This window comes from Hyperolius riggenbachi, chromosome 1 (assembly GCF_040937935.1).
Source record: "Hyperolius riggenbachi isolate aHypRig1 chromosome 1, aHypRig1.pri, whole genome shotgun sequence".
Taxonomy (NCBI): Eukaryota; Metazoa; Chordata; class Amphibia; order Anura; family Hyperoliidae; genus Hyperolius; species Hyperolius riggenbachi.
Window position 1 is genome coordinate 567431131 of NC_090646.1, and position 21797 is coordinate 567452927.

The following is a 21797-nucleotide window of genomic DNA, read 5'->3' on the forward strand; positions in this document are numbered from 1 at the left end:
CGTGCGCGTCCTAGAGAAAACTTCGTACTGCGCCTGCGCAGTAAGCTCCCAGAGACGCAAGTGGGAGCCAGGATGCGCGCAGGCACAGTTGTATTTGTCTAGTTAGAAGAATAATTGGACGGTAACTGGCCCTGGGGAACAGAGGATCGTAGAGGACGGCGTGGGACAGCACAGCTGCAGGGGGCCGATAGAAACCCCAGGTAAGTGTCAGTTTTAGTTTTTTATTATAGGCACAAAACCCCTTTAATGTCATTATTAATAATAATATTCTTAGATTATTCATCTCCAGTGCCCAGACAGGGGTTGGAGTAATAGTGTGTGGGGGAGGGGGGCTTTCCAATATTATTTGGTATATCCCTAATGTGAATGTGGCGGAGGAGAGAGAGAACAGTTTTTTGTTGAGTGGGGCATACTAGCAATTCTATCGGATATAATTGCTGTCTGTGTCCCTTCATTTTCAGTACAGGAAGATAAGGCAACGTTCACTAAAACCTTAGGCTCAGAGTGCACAACAGAGACTGGCTTACTTTTTCCCCCCTCTTCTCATTATTCCTGTGATCGAGCTCAAAGAGCCAGGTGACTGGGATGAAGCTGAGCATTCTCTGGCAACTATAAGAGAAATATGATAATCAGCAAGCCTTCTAATTGGGAACTTTCTAACCACACGGGTCTTAGAGATCCCCAGCAATGGAGTCAGCAGGGAAACATAAATCAGTTAAATAAGCTTGACTTATTGGAAGAGTCACAAATCTTACGGCTCTGTTTCCACACATTGACATAAAATGATAAATGCTCTCTAGAGGGAAAGATTCCAGTCTGTTCTTGTTCCTTTAAAGGGGAACTGAAGTGAGAGGTATATGGAGGCTGTCATGTTTATTTCCTTTTAGACAATACCAGTTGCCTGGCAGCCCTGCTGATCCTCTGCCTCTAATACTATTAGCCATAGCCCCTGAACAAGCATGCAGCAGATCAGGTGTTTCAGTGGTTCAGACTTATAAGTCTGATCTGACAAGACTAGCTGCATGCTTGTTTCTGGTTTTAATCAGATACTACTGCAGAGAAATAGACCAGCAGGGCTGCCAGGCAACTGGTATTGATTAAAAGGAAATAAACATGACAGCCTCCATATACCTCTCTCTTCAGTTCCCCTTTAATCTCCTCTGGATACCGGCTGCTGGACGGCATCTCATAGGTTTGGCTCTCCCGAGTCTGATCAATATGGCAGCTCCCACCAAGTCTTCTATACCGTCATGCAGAAAGTGCTGACTGTTTAACCAGTTGGGTTTAGCAGGATCTGAAATATTAAAGATGTTCAGATGTCCAGCCAGGTTTTTGTTCTTTCAGGTACTGCCCATATTGATATACACATTTGTGCTGTGCTCACTTCATAATTCATCTTTTGCAGAGCTAAACATTTCTTTTAATACCTTCAGGCTACTATCATCTTGACTGCCCATTCTAGAGCCTGCCAGAGAAATCAATATTAATAATGAATGCACGTCACCCTCAATCAATACCTTGTTTTAAAGAGCCCTTATAGTGTCCAGACAGCAGCATCTGACTCAGTATCAAACCTTCTGCAGAACTGATTGGATATAAGCTGACAAGAATGCATTAAATATAAACTAAAATCAGGCGGTTAAGATCTGAATATCACAATGGCCATACTTGTTTTGTGACCAATGCAAGGTGGATCCCCAGGCTGGGGGGGGGGGTCGGAATTGAGGGAGGTGTGAGAGCACTGGGGAGGGGGGGGGGGCATCAAGGTTTTGCTGGCGGGGTCCATGTTTTGTAGTTACACCCTAGAACAGAGTAACAAAGAAAGTCTCACAGTATTTCCCTGTTGTTATTCATATTATTTATTCTATTTATAAAGCACCAAATTATTACAAAGTGCTTAACAGTAGATAAATAGGGAGACAGAGGTGCATTTTGAGGGCGTGTTTGAAGGTGTTGACATATGGGGCAAGCCTGATGGGTGGTGAAAGGGGGTTCCAAAGAGTAGGGGCAGCTCTTGAGAAGTCCAGCAGTCTCAAATAAGACTGGGAGATGCGCGGGTTGGTCAGGCAAAAATCAGTGTAGGATCGAAGGGGGCTGCCTTGTGTATGCCTGTGGATAAGTTGTAGGTCGGGAATGTTTTGTGTACAGATTTTTAGGCCAGGCACAGAATGTTGAAAGTGGTCCTGGAGCATATAGGGAGCCAGTGTAGGGATTAACAGAATGGAGTCGTGGAGGTGAAGTAATGGGAAAAATGGATCAGTCTGTATGCCGCATTCATGACAGATTGCAGGAGGAATGATGAAGCTCAAATTCACATTAGTGCAACCCATAGCAACATGAGCATTGACGCAGTAACGGCATTACTAATGTACATTACCATAGCAACGCTAGCGGTTTGCTGCATCAACCCCAATATAACTATGCTAAAGAATAAACAATCCTATATACTCATTGAAAATAAGACATTGGGCTTGATTCACAAAAGAGTGCTAACCGTTAGTTTTTGCGCGAATTTTCGCATCGCGAAAACGATCAAGTTTTTGCGCGCAAACGCGAATTTTCGTGCGAAAACAATATCGATTTCGCAGTGAAATTCGCGTTTGTGCGCGAAAATGTTATCGCGAAAAATCGCGATCACGCGCAACGCGAAAATTCGCGCGAAAACGGCCGTGCTAACAGTTAGCACTCTTTTGTGAATCAAGCCCATTGTCTTATATTAATTTTACCTCCAAAAGATGTGCTAGGGCTTATTTCCGGGATAGCTTGTATTTTTGAGGGGAATAAAATCTGACGCCATACTAGTGTATGGGGAGGTGTGCAGTCTCTTACCGTGCCTTCTTTGTGGCTGCGTCCCCCTCCGTTCACATGTTATCAGCTCCAGTATCCTACATGCGCTGTATACTGGGTCAGCTCTGCGACCGCGCTCCCCTCTGGTCATAATCAATGTATGCCGGGGACGCATCAGTGCGCTCACATTGGTTATGATGAGACGGGAGCTCGGTCACGGAGTGACCCAGCATACAATGCAAGTGCAGCGACCGGGTCAAAGGGTGCCAACCATTAGGATACTGTAGCCATGTACAGGTGAGGAAGGGGGGGGGAGGAGCCGCAGCCACAAGGGAGGTGTGAAATAGACTGCACACCTCCCCATACACTAGCATAGCATCTGATTTTATACAATACAGATATACAGCTAGGGCTTATTTTCGGGGACACACGGCAGGAACTTTTATAAATATGAAGACCTGAAAAAATGTCGTTTCTTCCACTACAATAATCATATTTCTCTGTCAAAGAGATCTTTGGGAGCTTAAAAAAGAATCTCCGTCTTGCCATACCTTCCATTACTGGGAGGATCGTGATCCAAGAAGCACAGCATATAAAGTTATAAAGGCAGAACCTGATTATGTGTGGATTGATTGGCTTATCCTCACTGGTAAATATACAGCCATTTTATTGTGCCTAGTTTCTAGCAGTGTGACCTTGTCAGGGCCTGGATCTTGTGTGCTCTCCATTTACTTCACTACTGGGCCTGCTGTGTGTTAATATTCCAAAAGACATATAAAGTCTTAAAACACTTAACAGCATGAACATGATGAATAGACTTCTGCAATCTCAAGTGGCCTGAAGATGTGAGCATCATAAACAATAAAGGAATAAACTAAACACATTTGTCTGTAAACAATAAGCTTAACAAAGAATATCAGTGGGTATACAAGAACATTGCATATTGTTCTACAAAGCTAACAAAGCTATACACTACAAAGCTGTATACTAAAAGGAACTGCAGTGATGATTAGATGAGAGAGCTGAATCTTTTCATACCGCAGATGAAAGTAAATAGTCTGACCAAGAATGGCAAGCAGGCTGCAAGTATCTGTAACTCTAATAATTAATTTCCTGCTGTCTTCTTGGCTGCCTCCCAATGCTCTTGCACTTGTAATTCAGTAGCTCGAGCTATCACAGCCATAATGTGTTTTACACATCTGATATAGAAACTGGAGCTCTGATGGCATCGCTGTCAAAGTATTCATGACATACGGCTTGCAATCTATAGAATATCTGAGGCTCAGATCAGCACAAGCCAAAGCCCTTAAAGTTTAGCAGGAAAGTACATATAGAGGTGTCTGTTTGATTTCAGAGTCACAGTTTGGCACCGGCGCCATGTGTCAGCTATTTTCAGTGGCGCTTTCATCATTCATTCTCCAACGTTGTTCCTGTGACAGATCCTCATAACAAGAACCCCTTTCTCAAAACTGAATCCTAACCTGTACCATTAACGGTAACACCTTCCTGATGCCTTTTCCTCCTGCCATTAAAGTGTTCCAGAGGTGAAAATAAACTGATTAGATAAACAATTGGATTTATCCTCCTACTCCTAAAAATGACTTCTTTAGTTAGCTCATGGTTTTATTTTATACTGAAACACACTTGCGGTCATTTCCTGCTTCAGGGTATGCGGAAGTGCACTGAAGCATACTGTAAAAATATGCCTCCGCTCATGCGCGTTGCAACATCAGCAACTGCTTAAAAAAACACGTTGCCATAGACCAAGGTGACTTCCGGGCCGACGCAAATCACTGCAGGAGACGGGTGGCAACGTAGTTTTGCGCTAGTGTTAGATTGGGCACTTTCGGCGCAGGATACCGCAACGTGGGGAGTGTTAACTCCCCCATAGGAAAACATTAGGTTGCGGTAGCAGTACAGCAATTTTGCCGCACTGCGCCAGTGTGAAAGGGCCCTAACAAAGTAGATTGAATGTTATGTTGTCTCTGCTCAGCGGCAGCCTATTAAGTGTCGCTAAATGAAAATACAAGAAATATTGACCCTTTTCTATCTCCCTCTGCTTTCAGAAGTTGTATTCTACCAGGAAAACTTTTATGGTTGTAATTTGCTTTTCAGTGAGGTTAACTATATTCCCGACAAGATAGCAACAAGACAGAAGGTGTCACTTCCATGCCTAAAAATTAACTCTTTCAGGCAGCAAAATAAAACAAGTAAAACAGGCTGGTTACTAATGTGTTTTGCACTGTACATACACATGTTTATCCCACCATTTCACATGTCGCCTTGTCTTTCCTGTTGCCAAGCCCTAACCTCCTCAACCTAACCAATGAAAATGGCTTCACCCCAGAGCCAGATCATCCCCAAGGTAATCCTAGGCAGCAGCCTAGGGCCTGGAGAGAGTCTAACTGCCTGGTGAATGCTGGCCCTCACCAAATGTAACTAAAAAAAGCCAGGTGATCATCAATGGTGGCAAAAAACTGTTATCTTACCTAGGGCCTTTCATCTAAATCCTTTTCTGGTTAACCCTACCCCTTCCTGTAACACTAAGGGCCCATTTCCACTAGAAGCATGCGGATTTACATGCTCTTTTTCGGACACGAAATTGCATACAACTACGTCTATTTTTTACATGCCAATTGCCATTTCCGATTGGGCCGCGGCTCCTGTTCTGCTATGTAGCTGCAGCCCAAATGGCTAAGTCATGCCATGCGCTGCGACATTGCTATAGTGATTTGGTTGCGTGCTGCAGAAATTTGCAACATGCCGACCAGATTTGCACCGCAGCATGATCCGGACGGCACTCCATTGAACAGGTAAGCAGCGTTTCCTGCCCCTCTCGTATTCGAACTGAGAGGAAATGGGGCCGAACTAAAACTCACTTTTCATTGTCAGGTCCATTGTAAACACTGGTGCGTAAGTGACTGATTATTTTCGTTCCCTTGTGACAGCCGTGTGGTAAAAAGTGAGAGGGAGTTTACCAAGCTGCTTCTAACTACCCCTCCCTATAAGAATGCAAGAGTAGGGCGTGGCTGTGCTGCCACTCAACCATTCTCCTGTAGAGGTCAAAGGAGAGAGGTGATGCAGCCAGCAAGAGAAAGTAAACTGGACAAAGCTGCTCTACAGAGTCTGCAAAGGAGAGCTACGCACTTATTTCAGAAGAGGAAGTAACAGTGGCGGTTTACATTAGATAACTATTATTATTAAATATTTATAAAGCACTAACATATTATGTAGCACTGTACAATACGTAGATAGGTAAGACATTACAACAATAAACAATGTTACATGGGACATTACAGAATTAAACAATGGTACACTAAACAGTGGTGTAACAGTAAACATTGGTGCACAGACTGCAATCTAAGGAGAAGAACAGCAGACGAGTCCCTGATTCCATATGTTGGCAGAGAAGAGCACACGGGGAGGTGGGCCCTGCCAAACAGGCTTACGGAGGCGTACGAGAGGAATCGGCGCAGGACTTGGGCGCAGGATACAGCCTGTATGGCTTATCCTGCTCCTGCACAAACTCCCATTGATTTTAAATACTATTTCCCCTCCAGGCCGCCATGGATGGTGGGGAATGAAATAATTCGGCTTCCAGCAATTGCTGGAGGCCGAATTATAGTGTTTCATAAGTAACTTCAGCTCGGGCTTCTGACGGCACTGAAGTTACTCACTGCTGCGCTCAAGTCTCCTGCGCTGGAATGGCAGTGTTCGCTTACGGAGTGGGGAAGAGGGACACATAAGGGGGGAGGGGTGTCCAAGGGAGGGAGTTGTTGCTATGATGATGGCAGGTAAGCAATGGTGAACAGATGGGTCGTTAAGGACTGCTTTGTTGACTTGAAGGTGGGGGTGAGCCTGATGTGGGGAGGGAGTTCCGTAGATTAGGGGCTGCTCTGGAGAAGTCCTGAAGCCTCGCGAGTAAGCAAGTGATACGAGGAGTGGACATGCATACAGTGTTGGAGGAGCAGAGAGAGCAGGTAGGAGAATATCTCTGGGCGAGATCCAAGATACATGAAGAGGAGGTTTGGTGCATGGATTTGAAATCCAAGCAGAGCAGTTTAAATTTATTCTAATGTTGGCCACACACCATACAATTTATTTAAATATCTTTAAAATCAAGAATTGCAATCAATTTTTTTGACTGATTGTAACATTTCAGAACTCGGACCAATTTACCACACAGGTAATCAATTTTTTCCCAATTATGAAAAAATGATTAAAAACTCTGAGAAAATTGCTTGGGTGTATATATTAATAAATTGACAATCTACTACGCACCATTCAATTTTCATAAAAATTGATCAGAAAAATGCACCACTCCAGATCGACTTTTATCGAATAAAAATGTTCCTGCTGAAATAAATATAAAAGATTTCGATTTTTTGGGGAAAGCCGATCATTTTTATTGAATTGCTGTGAAATCGGATTATTTTATTGGGTTGTGTGTGACCACCGTAAGGGAGACAGGGAGCCAGTAAAGGGACTTGCAAACAGGGCTGTGGAGTCGGAGTCGTGGAGTCGGAGTCGGGCAATTTTGGGTGCCTGGAGTCGGAGTCGGGAAAAAATGCACCGACTCCGACTCCTAATGAATTTGTAACTGTAATTAAAATAGAAAATATGATAAAATGTTCTATTTCTCAGATAATAGTCATTAAAAATAATGTATATATATACAGTATATATATACAGTAATAGCTGTGCTTAGTCCACAAAAATGAAATAAACCAATCAAAATTAGTTACTTGTGCTGCTTCAATAAAACAGTCCCCGTATTTTTAAGGTCAGATATACGGTACACATCTGATTGTGACTGTATATATATGATGTGTACACAGGAATCTCTTATATATACTAAATAACATCTATGCTGTAATAAAGCCTGATGTGTAGCTGTGTCACTAATAGAGATGGTCAATGCGATGGAAATAATTCTGCACTGATGCTGATTTATGCAAATGAATGCACTCCCTTTGCTGATGAAATCAAATAATTTGATATGTTGTTAAAATTTGGTTTGGTGACTACAAATTAAAGGGTACCTGAGACGGATGAAAAGTAAAGTGTTATACATACCTGGGGCTTCCTCCAGCCCCCTTCAGGCTAATCAGTCCCTCGCTGACCTCCACCACCCGGATCTTCTGATATGAGTCCTGGTAATTCAGCCAGTCAGCGCTGTCCGGCCGCATGCAGCTCCCACAGCCAGGAACATTCTGCACCTGCGCAATAGTGCTGCACAGGTGTAGTATGCTCCTGGCGGCGGAGTGTGTGCATGCGCACTACGCCCGACTGGCTAAAGTACCTGGACTCATAGCAGAAGATCCAGGTGATGGAGGAGGACAACGAGGGACTGATTATCCTGAAGGCGGCTGGAGGAAGCCCCAGGTATATATAAAACTTTAATTTCATCTGTCTCAGGTTTACTTTGTTACACAGTAGTACTATACTCTACATATGCACTCCCCACAGAGCTGCAGGGAATCCACTGAGAATGCTGTGCACATTGAACACAGAGGTGTTGTCTGTCACCCATAAACCTTGTTCAGATTGTGCATGAAGAATGTGTAATAGAGGAAGAATCTCCTCATTCCCCTGCAGAGTACCTGCACATCATTCTTACATGTACCCACACTTACATTGCCTAGGGCCTGATAGATGTTCTTTGTTCTGGTTTGTACCTTTTACAAGTACTCTTACCAAGGACTAGTTTTAGTCTAAAGGGAATAAATATAGTAGTCTACATATCCTTCTCACTTCAGTTGTCTTGTAAAATTCCTAAGCGTTGGCAGTTAAGAGACGAATTTCATGTTACATACTTTTAATCAACAAAATTGTAATATGCAAATTAGAGGAGTCGGAGTCGAGGAGTCGGAGCCGGTGGAATCCTAAACTGAGGAGTCGGAGTCGGAGTCGGAGTCGGTGGATTTTTGGACCGACTCCACAGCCCTGCTTGCAAAGTGAGGCAGCTGAAGAAGAGTGGCAGGAGTGAATGAACCTGGCAGCTGCATTCTTAGCAGATTGCAGGGGTCAGAATGTGGTCTCAGGAAGTCTAGAAAGGATGGCATTGCATTAGTCTAAATGAGAGATGACCAGAGCATGGACCAGGAGTGTGGCAGGGTGTCGAAGGATAGGTGGGGCAAATTTTGCCAATATTGCGAAAATTGAAGAATCAGGATCTGGAGACGCATGTAAGGCTTTTTCTTAGCATTTGTATTTTAATTTACTTTTACGCGGTTATGTGGAAGGGTGTTTTGTCTGGAGGGGCCCTTTGAAACAGGACTCCTAGATAGAGTTCATCTATTTCAGTTTACCATGGAAACTGGACTAAGTGTATGAGAATCACCAGCAGCACTTCTGATAACATCCGGACAGTTTTAACATGGCTGGTTTCAGATAAAGGGTTTCATTTCAAACATCCTGTCACCCAGTCATGGAAGTTAATAGGCTGCAGATTACAAGTCTCTGAAGAACCCCTGTGACAAGGAAGCAAAATGTCCAATGTTTCCTGTATAAATGACAGCCATACAGGGTCCATCTCAGCACATCACTGCTATGTATGGTCTACTTCACTCATCGTTTGTCTCCAGCACCGTTAAGAAAATGGGATGTTTTAGGTTTACTGGATTATGTCATACATTTTAAGAGTTGGTGTACTTAAAGTGTAACTGTTGGGCATAAAATAAAAAATCAATTTGTTCTTTTTATCTGGTAAACAAGTAATAAGGATGCTAACCAGGCAATCCAAAAGTTAAAATCGCTATTACTTTTCTTGTTGAAAGAAGATCATTCCCCAGTTTACCTGACTCTTATTTGATACACACAAAATGTGGTAGGCACAAAGGAAGTCGCAGGGCATGCTGGGTTGTGCTTTTTTGCTTCTCTACTTTCCCCTCAGACCTAACTAATGCAGCCTGATTGGCTGAAGCCTCTTTCCCTCCTAGTTTCTCCTCCTACTCCTCTGTTCCCCTCTGATTGGCCAATATTTCTCATGCTGAGACAATGCACTTTCTATTGTGGAGGGTGGGCAATGCATACACAATCAGGCAGAGGAGAGTAAAGGAGGAAATGACATCAGGATTGGCTTCAAAATAGCCACAGTTAAAATGGGAAATGCTAAGAAGGATTTTCTCTTTTTTTACTGTAGAAAAATCACTAAAATCAAAACACGGACAGTGCAATGCATACGTTATGTAAGTAGAGCAAGTATTTATCTACTTATATGAGTTTTTTTTCCTGAGATAGTATGGCTGACAGCTTCTCTTTAAAGTAACACTAAACTCAGAGCTAATAATCGCTAGGTTCATTCCTGCAATTCGATTTGATGCAGACACTTATATGCAAGTACCAGTATAATATGAAGGGCTGAAGAATCTCCTCAAAAAACGTTCAGATTTTTCCCTGGAATGCCCCTGAACTTCTGTCTCCTCATTGGTCAACTTAAATACCTGCACCCCCCCCCCCCCCTCCAGATAAGCTCAGCTTTTGGGTAGGTGTCACATTTTCGCGCAGTCCATGCCGCTACATTCTTTTAGCTGTATTGAATTGCATTTTGCAATTTTCCATATGCTGGGCTCAAGCGAAATGCAGGAAAAATGCAGCAGAACTACGATTGCCTTTTTGAAAAACACAAGCGCATTTTCAAAAACAAAACTGAATGCAGCCAGTGTGAAAGGGCCACACCAGCTCTGTTCAGTTTTGGAAAAGGCTTGCGATTTTCTAAAAACAAGTACAGTAAAGTTACAATTAGAATCATTGGAAGGCATTCATACTGAATGCCTTTATGATTTTCTAAAATGGCAATGGTAGTTTTGCTGCATTTTTCCAGTGTTTCAATTGAGCCCAACAAAGTACAGCCAATACAATCATTCATAAACAGAAGGAGACCACACTTTCATTATAAAAATCTATTTATGTTTTCTTGCTGTCCAGCTATTGGCTATCATTCATAAAGGAGCTGTCGGTAAGCGGAATCAATGCGGGAAAACACCGCTGCCGGTATTTTAGACTTCTGGGTGGGCATTCATAAAAAAGTATCCATGTGCGGTAGCAGTGCGGAGATTCCCCCGAACTAGGCTAGCGGTAGGCAGGCGGTAGGCAGGCGGAGACACGGAAGCTGCCGAGTTGATACATTTCTCCGTGTTCCGCTCTGCTGCCGCTGCCTGAGAGGTCTGTGTGTCTCCATTCACTTACATTGGTATCGCCACATCAGAGGGAGCGGTACTTCCCGACCTCACACCGCTTGCGGTGAACTTCATGAATTAACATTTTGCTACATTTGTTCCGATAATCACCGCACAAGGCGGTGATTTATCACTCTGCTCGGTAGTGTCATTTTTTCATGCGGAAAGAGCCTTTATGAATGCTGACTTTGCCGAGTGTTCGGTAAAGTCAGCTGTTTTAAGCATTTCCGCATGCGGAAATGCTTTATGAATGATAGCCATTGTGTTCAATATTACCTTTACTGTGATTAAGATCAATAATACAACCCACTTGCATAATTGATTTTAGTGCTGTTCTTGTTAATGTTCTACTTGTTTTATAAAGATTTGTTGAATAAAAAATACATTTTCTTCTACTAAAGCTAAGCAGAAGCTTGTTGGAACTGTCTGCAGTCACTGCTGATATCAATCTTCCAGCATGCATCTTAATTGTCATTTTATTGTCTGCATGATCACATGGTCAGGAGCCCAGTCAGAGGTTTTCAATATTTCTCATTATTAAAAGTAAAGGAAAATGACATAATAAAAGCTGGGTTACAGCTATTGCTAATGCTCTATGGAAAGTTCAATTCCAAGTGACAGATCTGCTTTAAAATGGACCTGAAATTAATAATTGAAATACATTCTATCATTGATCAAAGCTCAATTCAATGAATTGTTCAATTAAATAGGAACTATAGTAAAAATTATACAATTAATACAATTGCTTACTGTTTACATTATTCATTTATAGATTATTTAGTCAGTGTTTGCCCATTGTAAAACCTTTTCATTTCTCTGATTTACATTCTGAAATTCATCACTGTAGTCTGTAGTTCTTCTGACATCTGTAGTTCTTCTGCCAGGTGATCTGTATATAATGTTCGTTACTGAGAGTTCTATGCACAGAGGGGGATATTGCTTGCTAGGCAGTTGGAAAAAGCTGTTATTTCCCACAATGCAACAAGGTTCACAGACAGCAAACTGTCAGGACCATGGTCATGACTGACATCACACTGTGGGAGAGGTTTCCCCACAATATCAAGCATACAGGATGCCTATTTGAGAAAAGGTAAAGATTTCTGGTGGGAAAGGAGGTAGCAGCTACTGATTGGGATCCTTGGTTTAATCCTTGGTAACAGTTCTTGTTTACATTTTTAAAGTGATCCTGAAGTGAAAAATAGAATGAAAATCTATGTCAGTGAGAGGCAGAGACTTCCTCAATCCTCCTGGAGCCCACTACTCCAGCTGGGTTCCTCTAAGCATGTCTGGGAAGGGCTTGTCGGATATGCTGTCATGGCTGCGCTCATGTCCGTGTAGGACCACATGTGCAAGTAGGGTCCGCACATGCCAAATACCAAGAAGCCGGTCATGCTACTGGGCCTGGTACTGGTGTATGCGCACAATGCAGTTGGGCACGTATATGAACAGGACTGTTGGCATGAAGAAGAAGAGGGTCCTGGGGTGCAGCGGTGGGCTTTAGCGGGATCTGGGAACACTATGGACCAAGTCATTTTTAAACTTTTCTTTCCTGACAGGTTTGCTTTAATAATCTGTAGAGTATTAGAGACTGTCAGGTTTTTTATTGCTGTCAGTGGAGAGTTTTACTTTGCCCCTTATCCCTGGGACCTGCGTAAAGGTGTGTGGCAATAATATAAAAACTGCCAGTCCCAGGACTCAGGGACAACAATAAAAACTAGTCAAGGCTTCTTTGTTATTGCCTTTGTTCTAGGAGAGATTCACCATTTTACTGTCTAGAAACACAGATGGGCCCAGAGCAACAATAAATTCCAAAAGAAGTTTTAGCCCTTTCCACGCTATCCAAAATAGCAATACAGCAATATTTTTACTAGAACTGAGCTTTCTGTATGAGCACATCAGAGGCCATGAGGTCAGGGCAAAGACATTGCAGTACCCTGTAAATCTCTGGCACATATACCCGGTGGTTACGCAGCGTACGGACAGGCAAATTGAAATGAAAAAAAAAAAGAGGTTTATGGCCACAGCTGTAGAAGCGTACTAAGATGCTGATTTACTCAGTGTGGCCCTCCCCCTTACAAACTCCCATGGCCACCAGCAGAGAGGCACGGCTTTGGAACTGAGGGGCAACATTACCGCTCACCTGCATTTCAAGAACTTCAACCCCCACCGGGAGCTAATAGTGGACACAGAGCTGTCCTGCAGGCAAAGTAAGGGGCAGGCTCTAAAGCAGGCAAAGCAAGGGACATACTCTATGGAAGGTAAGGTCAGTGACAGGCTCTAGAGCAGACAAAATAAGGAGCAGACTGTACGGAAGGTAAAATAAGGGGCAGGCTCTATGGCTAGCAAAGTAAGGGACAGGCACCACAGTAGGCAAAGTAAGGGACAGACTCTACAGTAGGAAATGTAAGTGACAGGCTCTACAGCAGGCAATGTAAGGGATAAGAACTACAGCAGGAAAAGGAAGGGACAGGCTTTACTGCAGACTAAGTAAGAGACAGGCTCTATGGAAGTTAAAGTAAGGGACAGGACCTAAAGCAGGCAAAGTAAGGGACAGGCTTTACAGAAGGTAAAGTAAGGGGCAGGCTCTATGGCAGACAAAGTAAGGTACATACTCTATGGAAGTTGAAGTAAGGGACAGGCTCTATGGAAGTAAAATTAAGGGAAAGGCTCTACAGCAGGCAATGTAAGGGGCAGGCTCTACAGCGGGATAAATAAGGGACAGGCTCTACAAAAGGCAAAGTAAGGGATAAGCTCTAAAGCAGGAAAAATAAGGGACAGGCTTTACAGCAGACAAAGTAAGGGACAGGCTCTATGGAACTTAAAGTAAGGGAGGCTCTACAACAGGCAAAATAAGGGACAGGCTTTACAGAAGGTGAAGTAATGAGCAGGCTCTACGGCAATCAAAGTAATGGACAGGCTCTATGGCAGGCAAAGTAAGGGGCAGTCTCTACAGCAGGCAAAGTAAGGGGCAGGCTCTACAGAAGGTAAATTAAGTGGCAAGCTGCACTGCAAGGAAAGTAAAGGACAGGCTCTAAGGAAGTTAAAGTAAGGGGCAGGCTCTACAGCAGGCAAAGTAATGGATAGGCTCTACAGCAGACAAAGTAAGGGACATGCTCTACAACAGACAAAGTAAGGGACAGGCTTTACAGAAGGTGAAGTAAGGGGCAGGCTCTATGGCAAGAAAAGTAGTGGACAGGCTGTACAGCAGGCAAAATAAGAGCCAGTCTCTACTGAAGGTAAAGTCAGTGACAGACTCTAGGGCAGACAAAGTAAGGGACAAGCAAAACAGACAAATGATAAGCGCTCAAGGATGCACCTGAATTGTAAGCCATCAGCGGCAATGCAGAGCCCCCTAGGGCTGAATACATGCCTCTAATGCAAAACAGATGCAAAATTATGTGCTAACTCTAATCTAAAAATTTGAGAGTGAATTTAAAACAGTGAAGGCAGCTAGCCACTAGTATACTTACATTTAAGTTTGCATAGTGGGAGACATGGCAGCGCTTTCAAACAACCTCATACCTGAATGATTTAACTGCAATGGTGAGCAGAGCTCCAGAAACTGGACTAAATTACACACCCAGCATACACTGCAGGCAAAGAGAGGGAGGGGGAATTAGTGATTAAGCTGCATCAGTGGGCAGAGCTCCAGAAACTGGACTATATTACACACCCTGCATCACTATAGACCAAGGGGGGGTGTTAGCTTCAGTGATAATTAGTGCACAAATTATGACCTAATAGACTTCCCCACGGCGGTGACGTACCCCCTTGGGGAAGACCTACCTCTAACCTAGCAATAAAAACATAATTCCTCGTGCTGCTATTCATAAATGGTATACACATTTCATAAGACAAGCAAAACAGACAAATGATAAGCGCTCAAGGATGCACCTGAATTGTAAGCCATCAGCGGCAATGCAGAGCCCCCTAGGGCTGAATACATGCCTCTAATGCAAAACAGATGCAAAATTATGTGCTAACTCTAATCTAAAAATTTGAGAGTGAATTTAAAACAGTGAAGGCAGCTAGCCACTAGTATACTTACATTTAAGTTTGCACAGTGGGAGACATGGCAGCGCTTTCAAACAACCTCATACCTGAATGATTTAACTGCAATGGTGAGCAGAGCTCCAGAAACTGGACTAAATTACACACCCAGCATACACTGCAGGCAAAGAGAGGGAGGGGGAATTAGTGATTAAGCTGCATCAGTGGGCAGAGCTCCAGAAACTGGACTATATTACACACCCTGCATCACTATAGACCAAGGGGGGGTGTTAGCTTCAGTGATAATTAGTGCACAAATTATGACCTAATAGACTCCCCCATGGCGGTAACGTACCCCCTTGGGGAAGACCTACCTCTAACCTAGCAATAAAAACCAAGGGGGTACGTCACCGCCGTGGGGAAGTCTATTAGGTCATAATTTGTGCACTAATTATCACTGAAGCTAACACCCCCCCTTGGTCTATAGTGATGCAGGGTGTGTAATATAGTCCAGTTTCTGGAGCTCTGCCCACTGATGCAGCTTAATCACTAATTCCCCCTCCCTCTCCTTGCCTGCAGTGTATGCTGGGTGTGTAATTTAGTCCAGTTTCTGGAGCTCTGCTCACCATTGCAGTTAAATCATTCAGGTATGAGGTTGTTTGAAAGCGCTGCCATGTCTCCCACTGTGCAAACTTAAAAGTAAGGGACAGACTCTATGGAAGGTAAAATAAGGGGCAGGTTCTATGCAGGAAAAGTAAGGGACAGGCTCTACAGCAGGCAAAGTAAAGGACAGGCTCTATGGAAGGTAAAGTCAGTGGCAGGCTCTAGGGCAGACAAAGTAAGGGACAGGCTCTACGGGAGGTAAAATAAGGGGCAGGTTCTATGCAGGAAAAGTAAGGGACAGGCTCTACAGCAGGCAAAGTAAAGGACAGGCTCTATGGAAGGTAAAGTCAGTGGCAGGCTCTAGGGCAGACAAAGTAAGGGACAGGCTCTACGGGAGGTAAAATAAGGGGCAGGTTCTATGGCAGGAAAAGTAAGGGACAGACTAAAGTAAGGCTATAGAGAGAGATCTGTCGGCTGCCCATACACTGCAGGCCGATTCCAAATTGATTTAGCATGAAATTTCTTGTTAATCGACCGCGCCCACCGCGTCCGCCACTGTTCCCTAATGTATAAATAAGCTGCAAGTGTGCATTTATACATTACCTGTCCTGTGTTGCAGTACACATCTGTCGTCCGTCGCTCTTCTATTAGTCACATACACTCTGCCGGTGTGGCGCGTGTGTGACGTCATGCGCCTGCGTGCTATGCACTGGCAGCGTATATGCGGCTAATAGAAGAGTGACAGAAGACGGACAGGCACCACGACACAGGACAGGTAATTTATAAATGCCCAATTACAGCACAGTTATACATTGCAGGAACAGCAGCTGGGGTTTCGTCACATCCATCGCTCCTCCCGATATTACTAGCCATTACCGCCACGCAAGTCGGCCCTACATCTTGCAGTATGTCCGACTGGTTAATGCCACCGATTTTGGCCCAAAATTGGTTGCATTGTCGATCGGGCATGCACATGGCGGCACCAATTCATATTCGATTCCAATTATAGTAATCGAATCGTAGAGTCGATCGGCCACCAAGCCGCCTGACGTACGGCCAAGTTTAGTTCTGTGATATGATGACATGGAAGTCTATTCAGGATGGCTCCACATCATGTGTATGCTGAGACACTACCATGCACATACAATAAGTGAAACTAGACAAAGAGGTGTGTCACTTGGGTAAAATGCACTTTGGTCACAATTCAGACGATTCACTATCATGGACCAAGCTGTACATAGGAGTGCCAAACTGCATCTGTGGAAATATGGTATCGGCCCTCGTGCAGCAATCCTTACAAGAAGCACAGCAGAATTAGCAGCATGTTGTGACTGGACGCTACGCACATTTGGGATTTGTATAGTATAATTTCTTTACCTGGTCTAGATTATTAGTTTACGTTTAGAAACTCGCTAAAATGCATTTAATAACTGTTCCACACAAGAAAACCCTTACGGTATTTCATAAATGTATTTAGCACAGTGAGACCCTTAGCAGCTGTTCCTTGATTAGATTTTACCGAAGGAAATGTACTCACAGCAGAGTTTCGCAGTTTTCAGCGTTCTGCGCTAATGATTCATACTACAATAAAAATAGGCAGGCTCCTAACACAACTGTTTCCTTTCATCATTACATAATAAAGGCATTCCAGCAGGTAAGCACAGTTCAGAACACATATGTGTACTCAGGCATAACTACTGTATATGCTACTGTATATGTACCAATAAAAACGTCTTGAAGAGTTTGAAGGTATGGCAAGATTTTCTCTTTTTCCAGCCCCACTGACCGAAAACCTAGTAGGCAATGTCTCCAACAGATGCACACTAAAATGATTTTCCTTCACTTGCTGCTTTAGTGCTGGGGCATCGGGCAAATTACAAGTAAAAAGTTTTCAGGTGAACATTTCAGCTGTTACATTATTAAAGGCCTTGTTCTGCAACAGGTTTTACCAGCATTCTACACATTATTTTAAAGGTTGACTATTGCAAACAAAAAAAAAATTTAAATTTGTATGTATGCATATATATTTTCTCCTATGTTCCTGTCATTTACAGTAAATAGTAAAATTCTGACAGAACTGACCAGTCTATCTCCTCGTGGGGGATTCTCAGGGTTTTCTTTGTTTGCAAAAGCACTTACTGAATGGCAGTTTCTCAGTCCACCTGCAAAAATTTTATGCAAGTGAGCAGGGAGGCCGGCTGACATCTTTGCATAGATCCTTTCCAGGGAGTGCTTTTGTAAAGAATGAAGGAAATACTGAGACTCCCCTATTATGAAATGACAGTTCTGTCAGACGTTTACTACCTACTGTAAGTGGAAGCAACATAGCAGAAGCATATTTATAGCTCATTTTACTCTAGGAGAAATGCACTTCTTATATGTATGTGAAGAAATGTATTTTACATTTCCATGCATCCATTACATTTCCAACACTCTGCACAGCAAATGCAGGAGGCCAAGCATTGTGCACAATCGCATGGTAATTGCATTGCTCTCCATTGCAATTTTGCACCAATTAGCTATGCTGGATGGCACAGCTCTGTGTTGCACTCAAAATGCAGAGAGCAGCGCATTGTGAGAACACACTACTGTCCAGCTGTGTACTCACCAGACATGGCTGTCTGTGTTCCCCTTTAGTCACATGAGCACTAATGGAGAAAGGTGATTGCTCTGTGAGCTGATGTCACACCTCCCTGCTGACTGCCTGCCTATCATGACTTCTGAATAAGGCTGCTTTTCCACTTGCTTGTGCGCTCTTTTTGCGATTGCGCAACCTGCTTTTTATACTTTTTACGGTATGCAATAGCACAGAAAAACGTGCAGGCATACGATTGCGAGTGTGTAAAAATCAGGCAAAAACGAATTGTGCTGGTGGAAAAGGAGCACCGCAATTTGTTAATCGCGGTACTGTTGTGATGGGCATAACTCTAGAAATTTGCATCTTTAAAGAGACTCCGTAACAAAAATTGCATCCTGTTTTTTTATCATCCTACATGTTCCAAAAGCTATTCTAATGTGTTCTGGCTAACTGCAGCACTTTCTACTATGACAGTCTCTGTAATAAATCAATGTATCTTTCCCCTGTCAGACTTGTCGGCCTGTGTCTGGAAGGCTGCCAAGTTCTTCAGTGTTGTGGTTCTGCTATGAACTCACCCTTTCTGGCCCCTCTATGCACACTGCCTGTGTGTTATTTAGATAAGAGAGAAGAGAGAAGCTGCTCTAATCAGCTGGATAAATCGTCCTCTGAGCTGGCTGGGCTTTCACATACTGAGGAATTACAAACAAGGGCAAAGCTGTTTGCAGGAAGAAAAGAGCAGCCTGAAACTTCAGTGCATGGGGGAAAGAAACACACAAATGATCTCTTGAGATTCAAAAGGAATGCTGTATACAGCCTGCTTATGTATGGATGTATTTTCTATGTGTGGACATACTGTACATCAACCTACTTCCTGTTTTGGTGGCCATTTTGTTTGTTTACAAACAAACTTTTTAAAACTGTTTTTAACCACTTTTAATGCGGCGAGGAGCGGCGAAATTGTGACAGAGGGTAATAGGAGATGTCCCTAACGCACTGGTATGTTTACTTTTGAGCGATTTTAACAATACAGATTCTCTTTAAAGAGACACTAAAGCGAAAAAAAAAAATATAATGAATTGGTTGTGTACTATGAATAATTACTAGAAGATTAGCAGCAAGGAAAATATTCTTATTATATTTTTTTCAGGTATATTGTGTTTTTTCTAACACTGCATCATTCTCTAATATGTGCAGATTACACAACACTCAGCATTCAAAATGATTCTTTCAGAGCAGTCTGTAAACTAATGACCTCTCCTCTGGCAGAGAAAAAGTAAATAGTTAACTAACAGTTGAGATAATAAAAGTCAGAAAACAGCCCTCTCCACGACTTTAAAAGTCGTAGAGATTAATGGCTTTTTTGCATAGAGATAACAACTGGAGTTTCTTAACTCTTCCTGTACTGGAAACAATTAGACTGATGTATCTGATCTTAATGTTTTATTTCTTAGCTGTACTACACATACAAATCGTAATATGTTGGCGCTTTATAAATACAATAAATAAATAATATCACAATTTTTTTTCGCTTCAGTGTTTTTTTTAAGCGGATCGCAGAAAGTGGAAAAGCAGCCTTATTGCGCGTGTGTGTGTGTGTGTGTGGGGAGGGGGGGAGTTGTAAAGTGAAGCAGAGAATTCAAGCAGTGGGTATTTTCCTATTGTACACAAGTCAAAACTTAAAGGGACCTTGGCAGAAGCTCAAATAAAGCCAAAATATGCACATAACATCTCAAAAAAAAAAAAAAAAAAAACCACAAGGAATGTTGGCAGCACATATCCATAGATCTTCCCGGTAACTCCACAGCGGTAACATGGACAATCTCATTCTGGGATCCATGCTCTAGTGGTGGATATAAATATATTCTACAAATACAATGGATGCACCCACTATGGGGCACATATCTGTTTGGACAAAATAGCTAATATCAGTGGGGGGAGGGTCTACATGAAATATTCCCCTGTTGCTGCAGCAACCATTCATTTTATTTTACAAATTGCAATTTCTTACAAAACTTTGTTTACGCCTAATTAATATAACACAATGTTTTAACTGCATATAAACAAACTATGTTTGACTTGAGTTTACTTTAAACTGGTTCACCTTTGTGTTATACCTGGTACACACCATGCAATTCCCGTCAGATTGACTGTCGAATCAATAATTTCTGGCAGGTCGGATCTGATTTCCGATTGTTTTTCTGATTGATTTCCCAATCCTTTCTATACAAAATCAATCAGAGAAAAACGGAAATCAGATCAAATTAGTCCGAAATTATCGGGTTGACCATCAATCTGACAGGAAATTGCATGGTGTGTACCAGGCATTAGGTAGGTATTTATGAAGCCATGTTAAACCACAGTGACATATCTATCATTCACCAAGGTAACTTACAACAATACACTTCTCATGTCTGCATAACAGCACTCAGGTCAGCAGCAATGACCGAAAGTAGTAAATACATGCCTGTCCCCTCCTCAGCTACCACCACACTGCCTGCAGATTAGAGGACAATGCGTATTTTCCCAGACACCTCTGGGGCAACCAATGAAGCACATTCCAGCCACATAACAGTAGAAGAAGCACAGCAGCAGTGAGACTGTAAAGTTTCCCATAGAACAGATGACAGGATGAAGGGATACAAGAATAGAGCGCTTATTAGCATCACTCACAGTGCTGTGCCTGGCTGTGCCGCTGTCCCTGGTGCTGGAGCTGTGCAGGATGAGGCTCTCCAGGCACTCGGTCCCGGGCAGAGAGGAGCTCTTCTGGTGGGTCAGGTGTTGTCCTTTGGCTGCAGTGGCGTTGGGGACAGTCGCTGCGGGACTTTGCTGGACATCTCCATCTTTGCCTGCCTTGCTGTAGGGCAGAAGGTGATCCCTGAGCCGGCGTAGGGTAGAGCCAGGCTCGGGGGTACTAGCGATGCTGCTGGGGCTGCTGCAGGGGGCGCTGGAGGGTAAGGAGTCCGCTCCGGAGCAGCACAGATTCGGCTGGGACGAGGAAAACACCCGATCCAGCACCTGTTTCCTCCGCTTTATCCCGGTCCAGCGGATGATGCCCGGTACCACCTCCTCCAGCGGCCCCCCGGAGCTCTCCGGCGGGGGTGAAGGGCAGGCTGTCCCCGCACTGCGGCGCTCCGCTCCCGGCTTCCCAGGGTTGCTGCAGCCGCTTTTCCTGGAGCGGCCCAGCTGGAGATTCCTGAAGAGCCGGGCCTGGAAGGAGGAGGCTGGTGGGTCGGCGTGCTCCATCACCCGCCCCGCAGAGGACCCTTTCCAGCAGGGCTTGCGGCGCCTGAAGGGGAAGCAACAGGAGTGGAGGGACCTTGGAGGCTTCAGACCAGCCCGGGAAGAGCCGCAGCTAGGGGGCGTGAGAAGGAGGAGGGGACCGGAGCCGGGTCCTGGAGGCTGACAGCTGCTTGACTCTGACACTGGCACAGGGAGCCTGCACTGCCCCCAGCTTCAGTGTCCACACAGACAGACAGGGGGCTTTATAATGTGCCCAAAAGCACTTACACTACAGCTTGTAATGTCCCCAACAGCACTGACCCTACTCTCTATAATGTCCCCAACAGCACTGACCCTACTCTCTATAATGTCCCCAACAGCACTGACCCTGCCTGTAATGTCCCCAACAGTACTGACCCTACTCTCTATAATGTCCCCAA

The 21797-nt window shown here is 43.8% G+C and overlaps 1 protein-coding gene across 3 annotated transcripts in view; it reads right to left on the bottom strand.

Moving 5' to 3' along the window:
• MCTP1 (multiple C2 and transmembrane domain containing 1) overlaps positions 1-21468 on the bottom strand; it is a 980166-nt gene extending 958698 nt beyond the window's left edge. For all 3 annotated transcript variants that reach the window (XM_068247591.1, XM_068247583.1, XM_068247599.1), the window contains exon 1: positions 20809-21468. In XM_068247591.1, the coding sequence (XP_068103692.1) occupies positions 20809-21381 (573 nt within the window). In that variant the 5' untranslated portion in view covers positions 21382-21468. The remainder of the gene's footprint in view (positions 1-20808) is intronic.
• Positions 21469-21797: the final 329 nt, after the last annotated feature.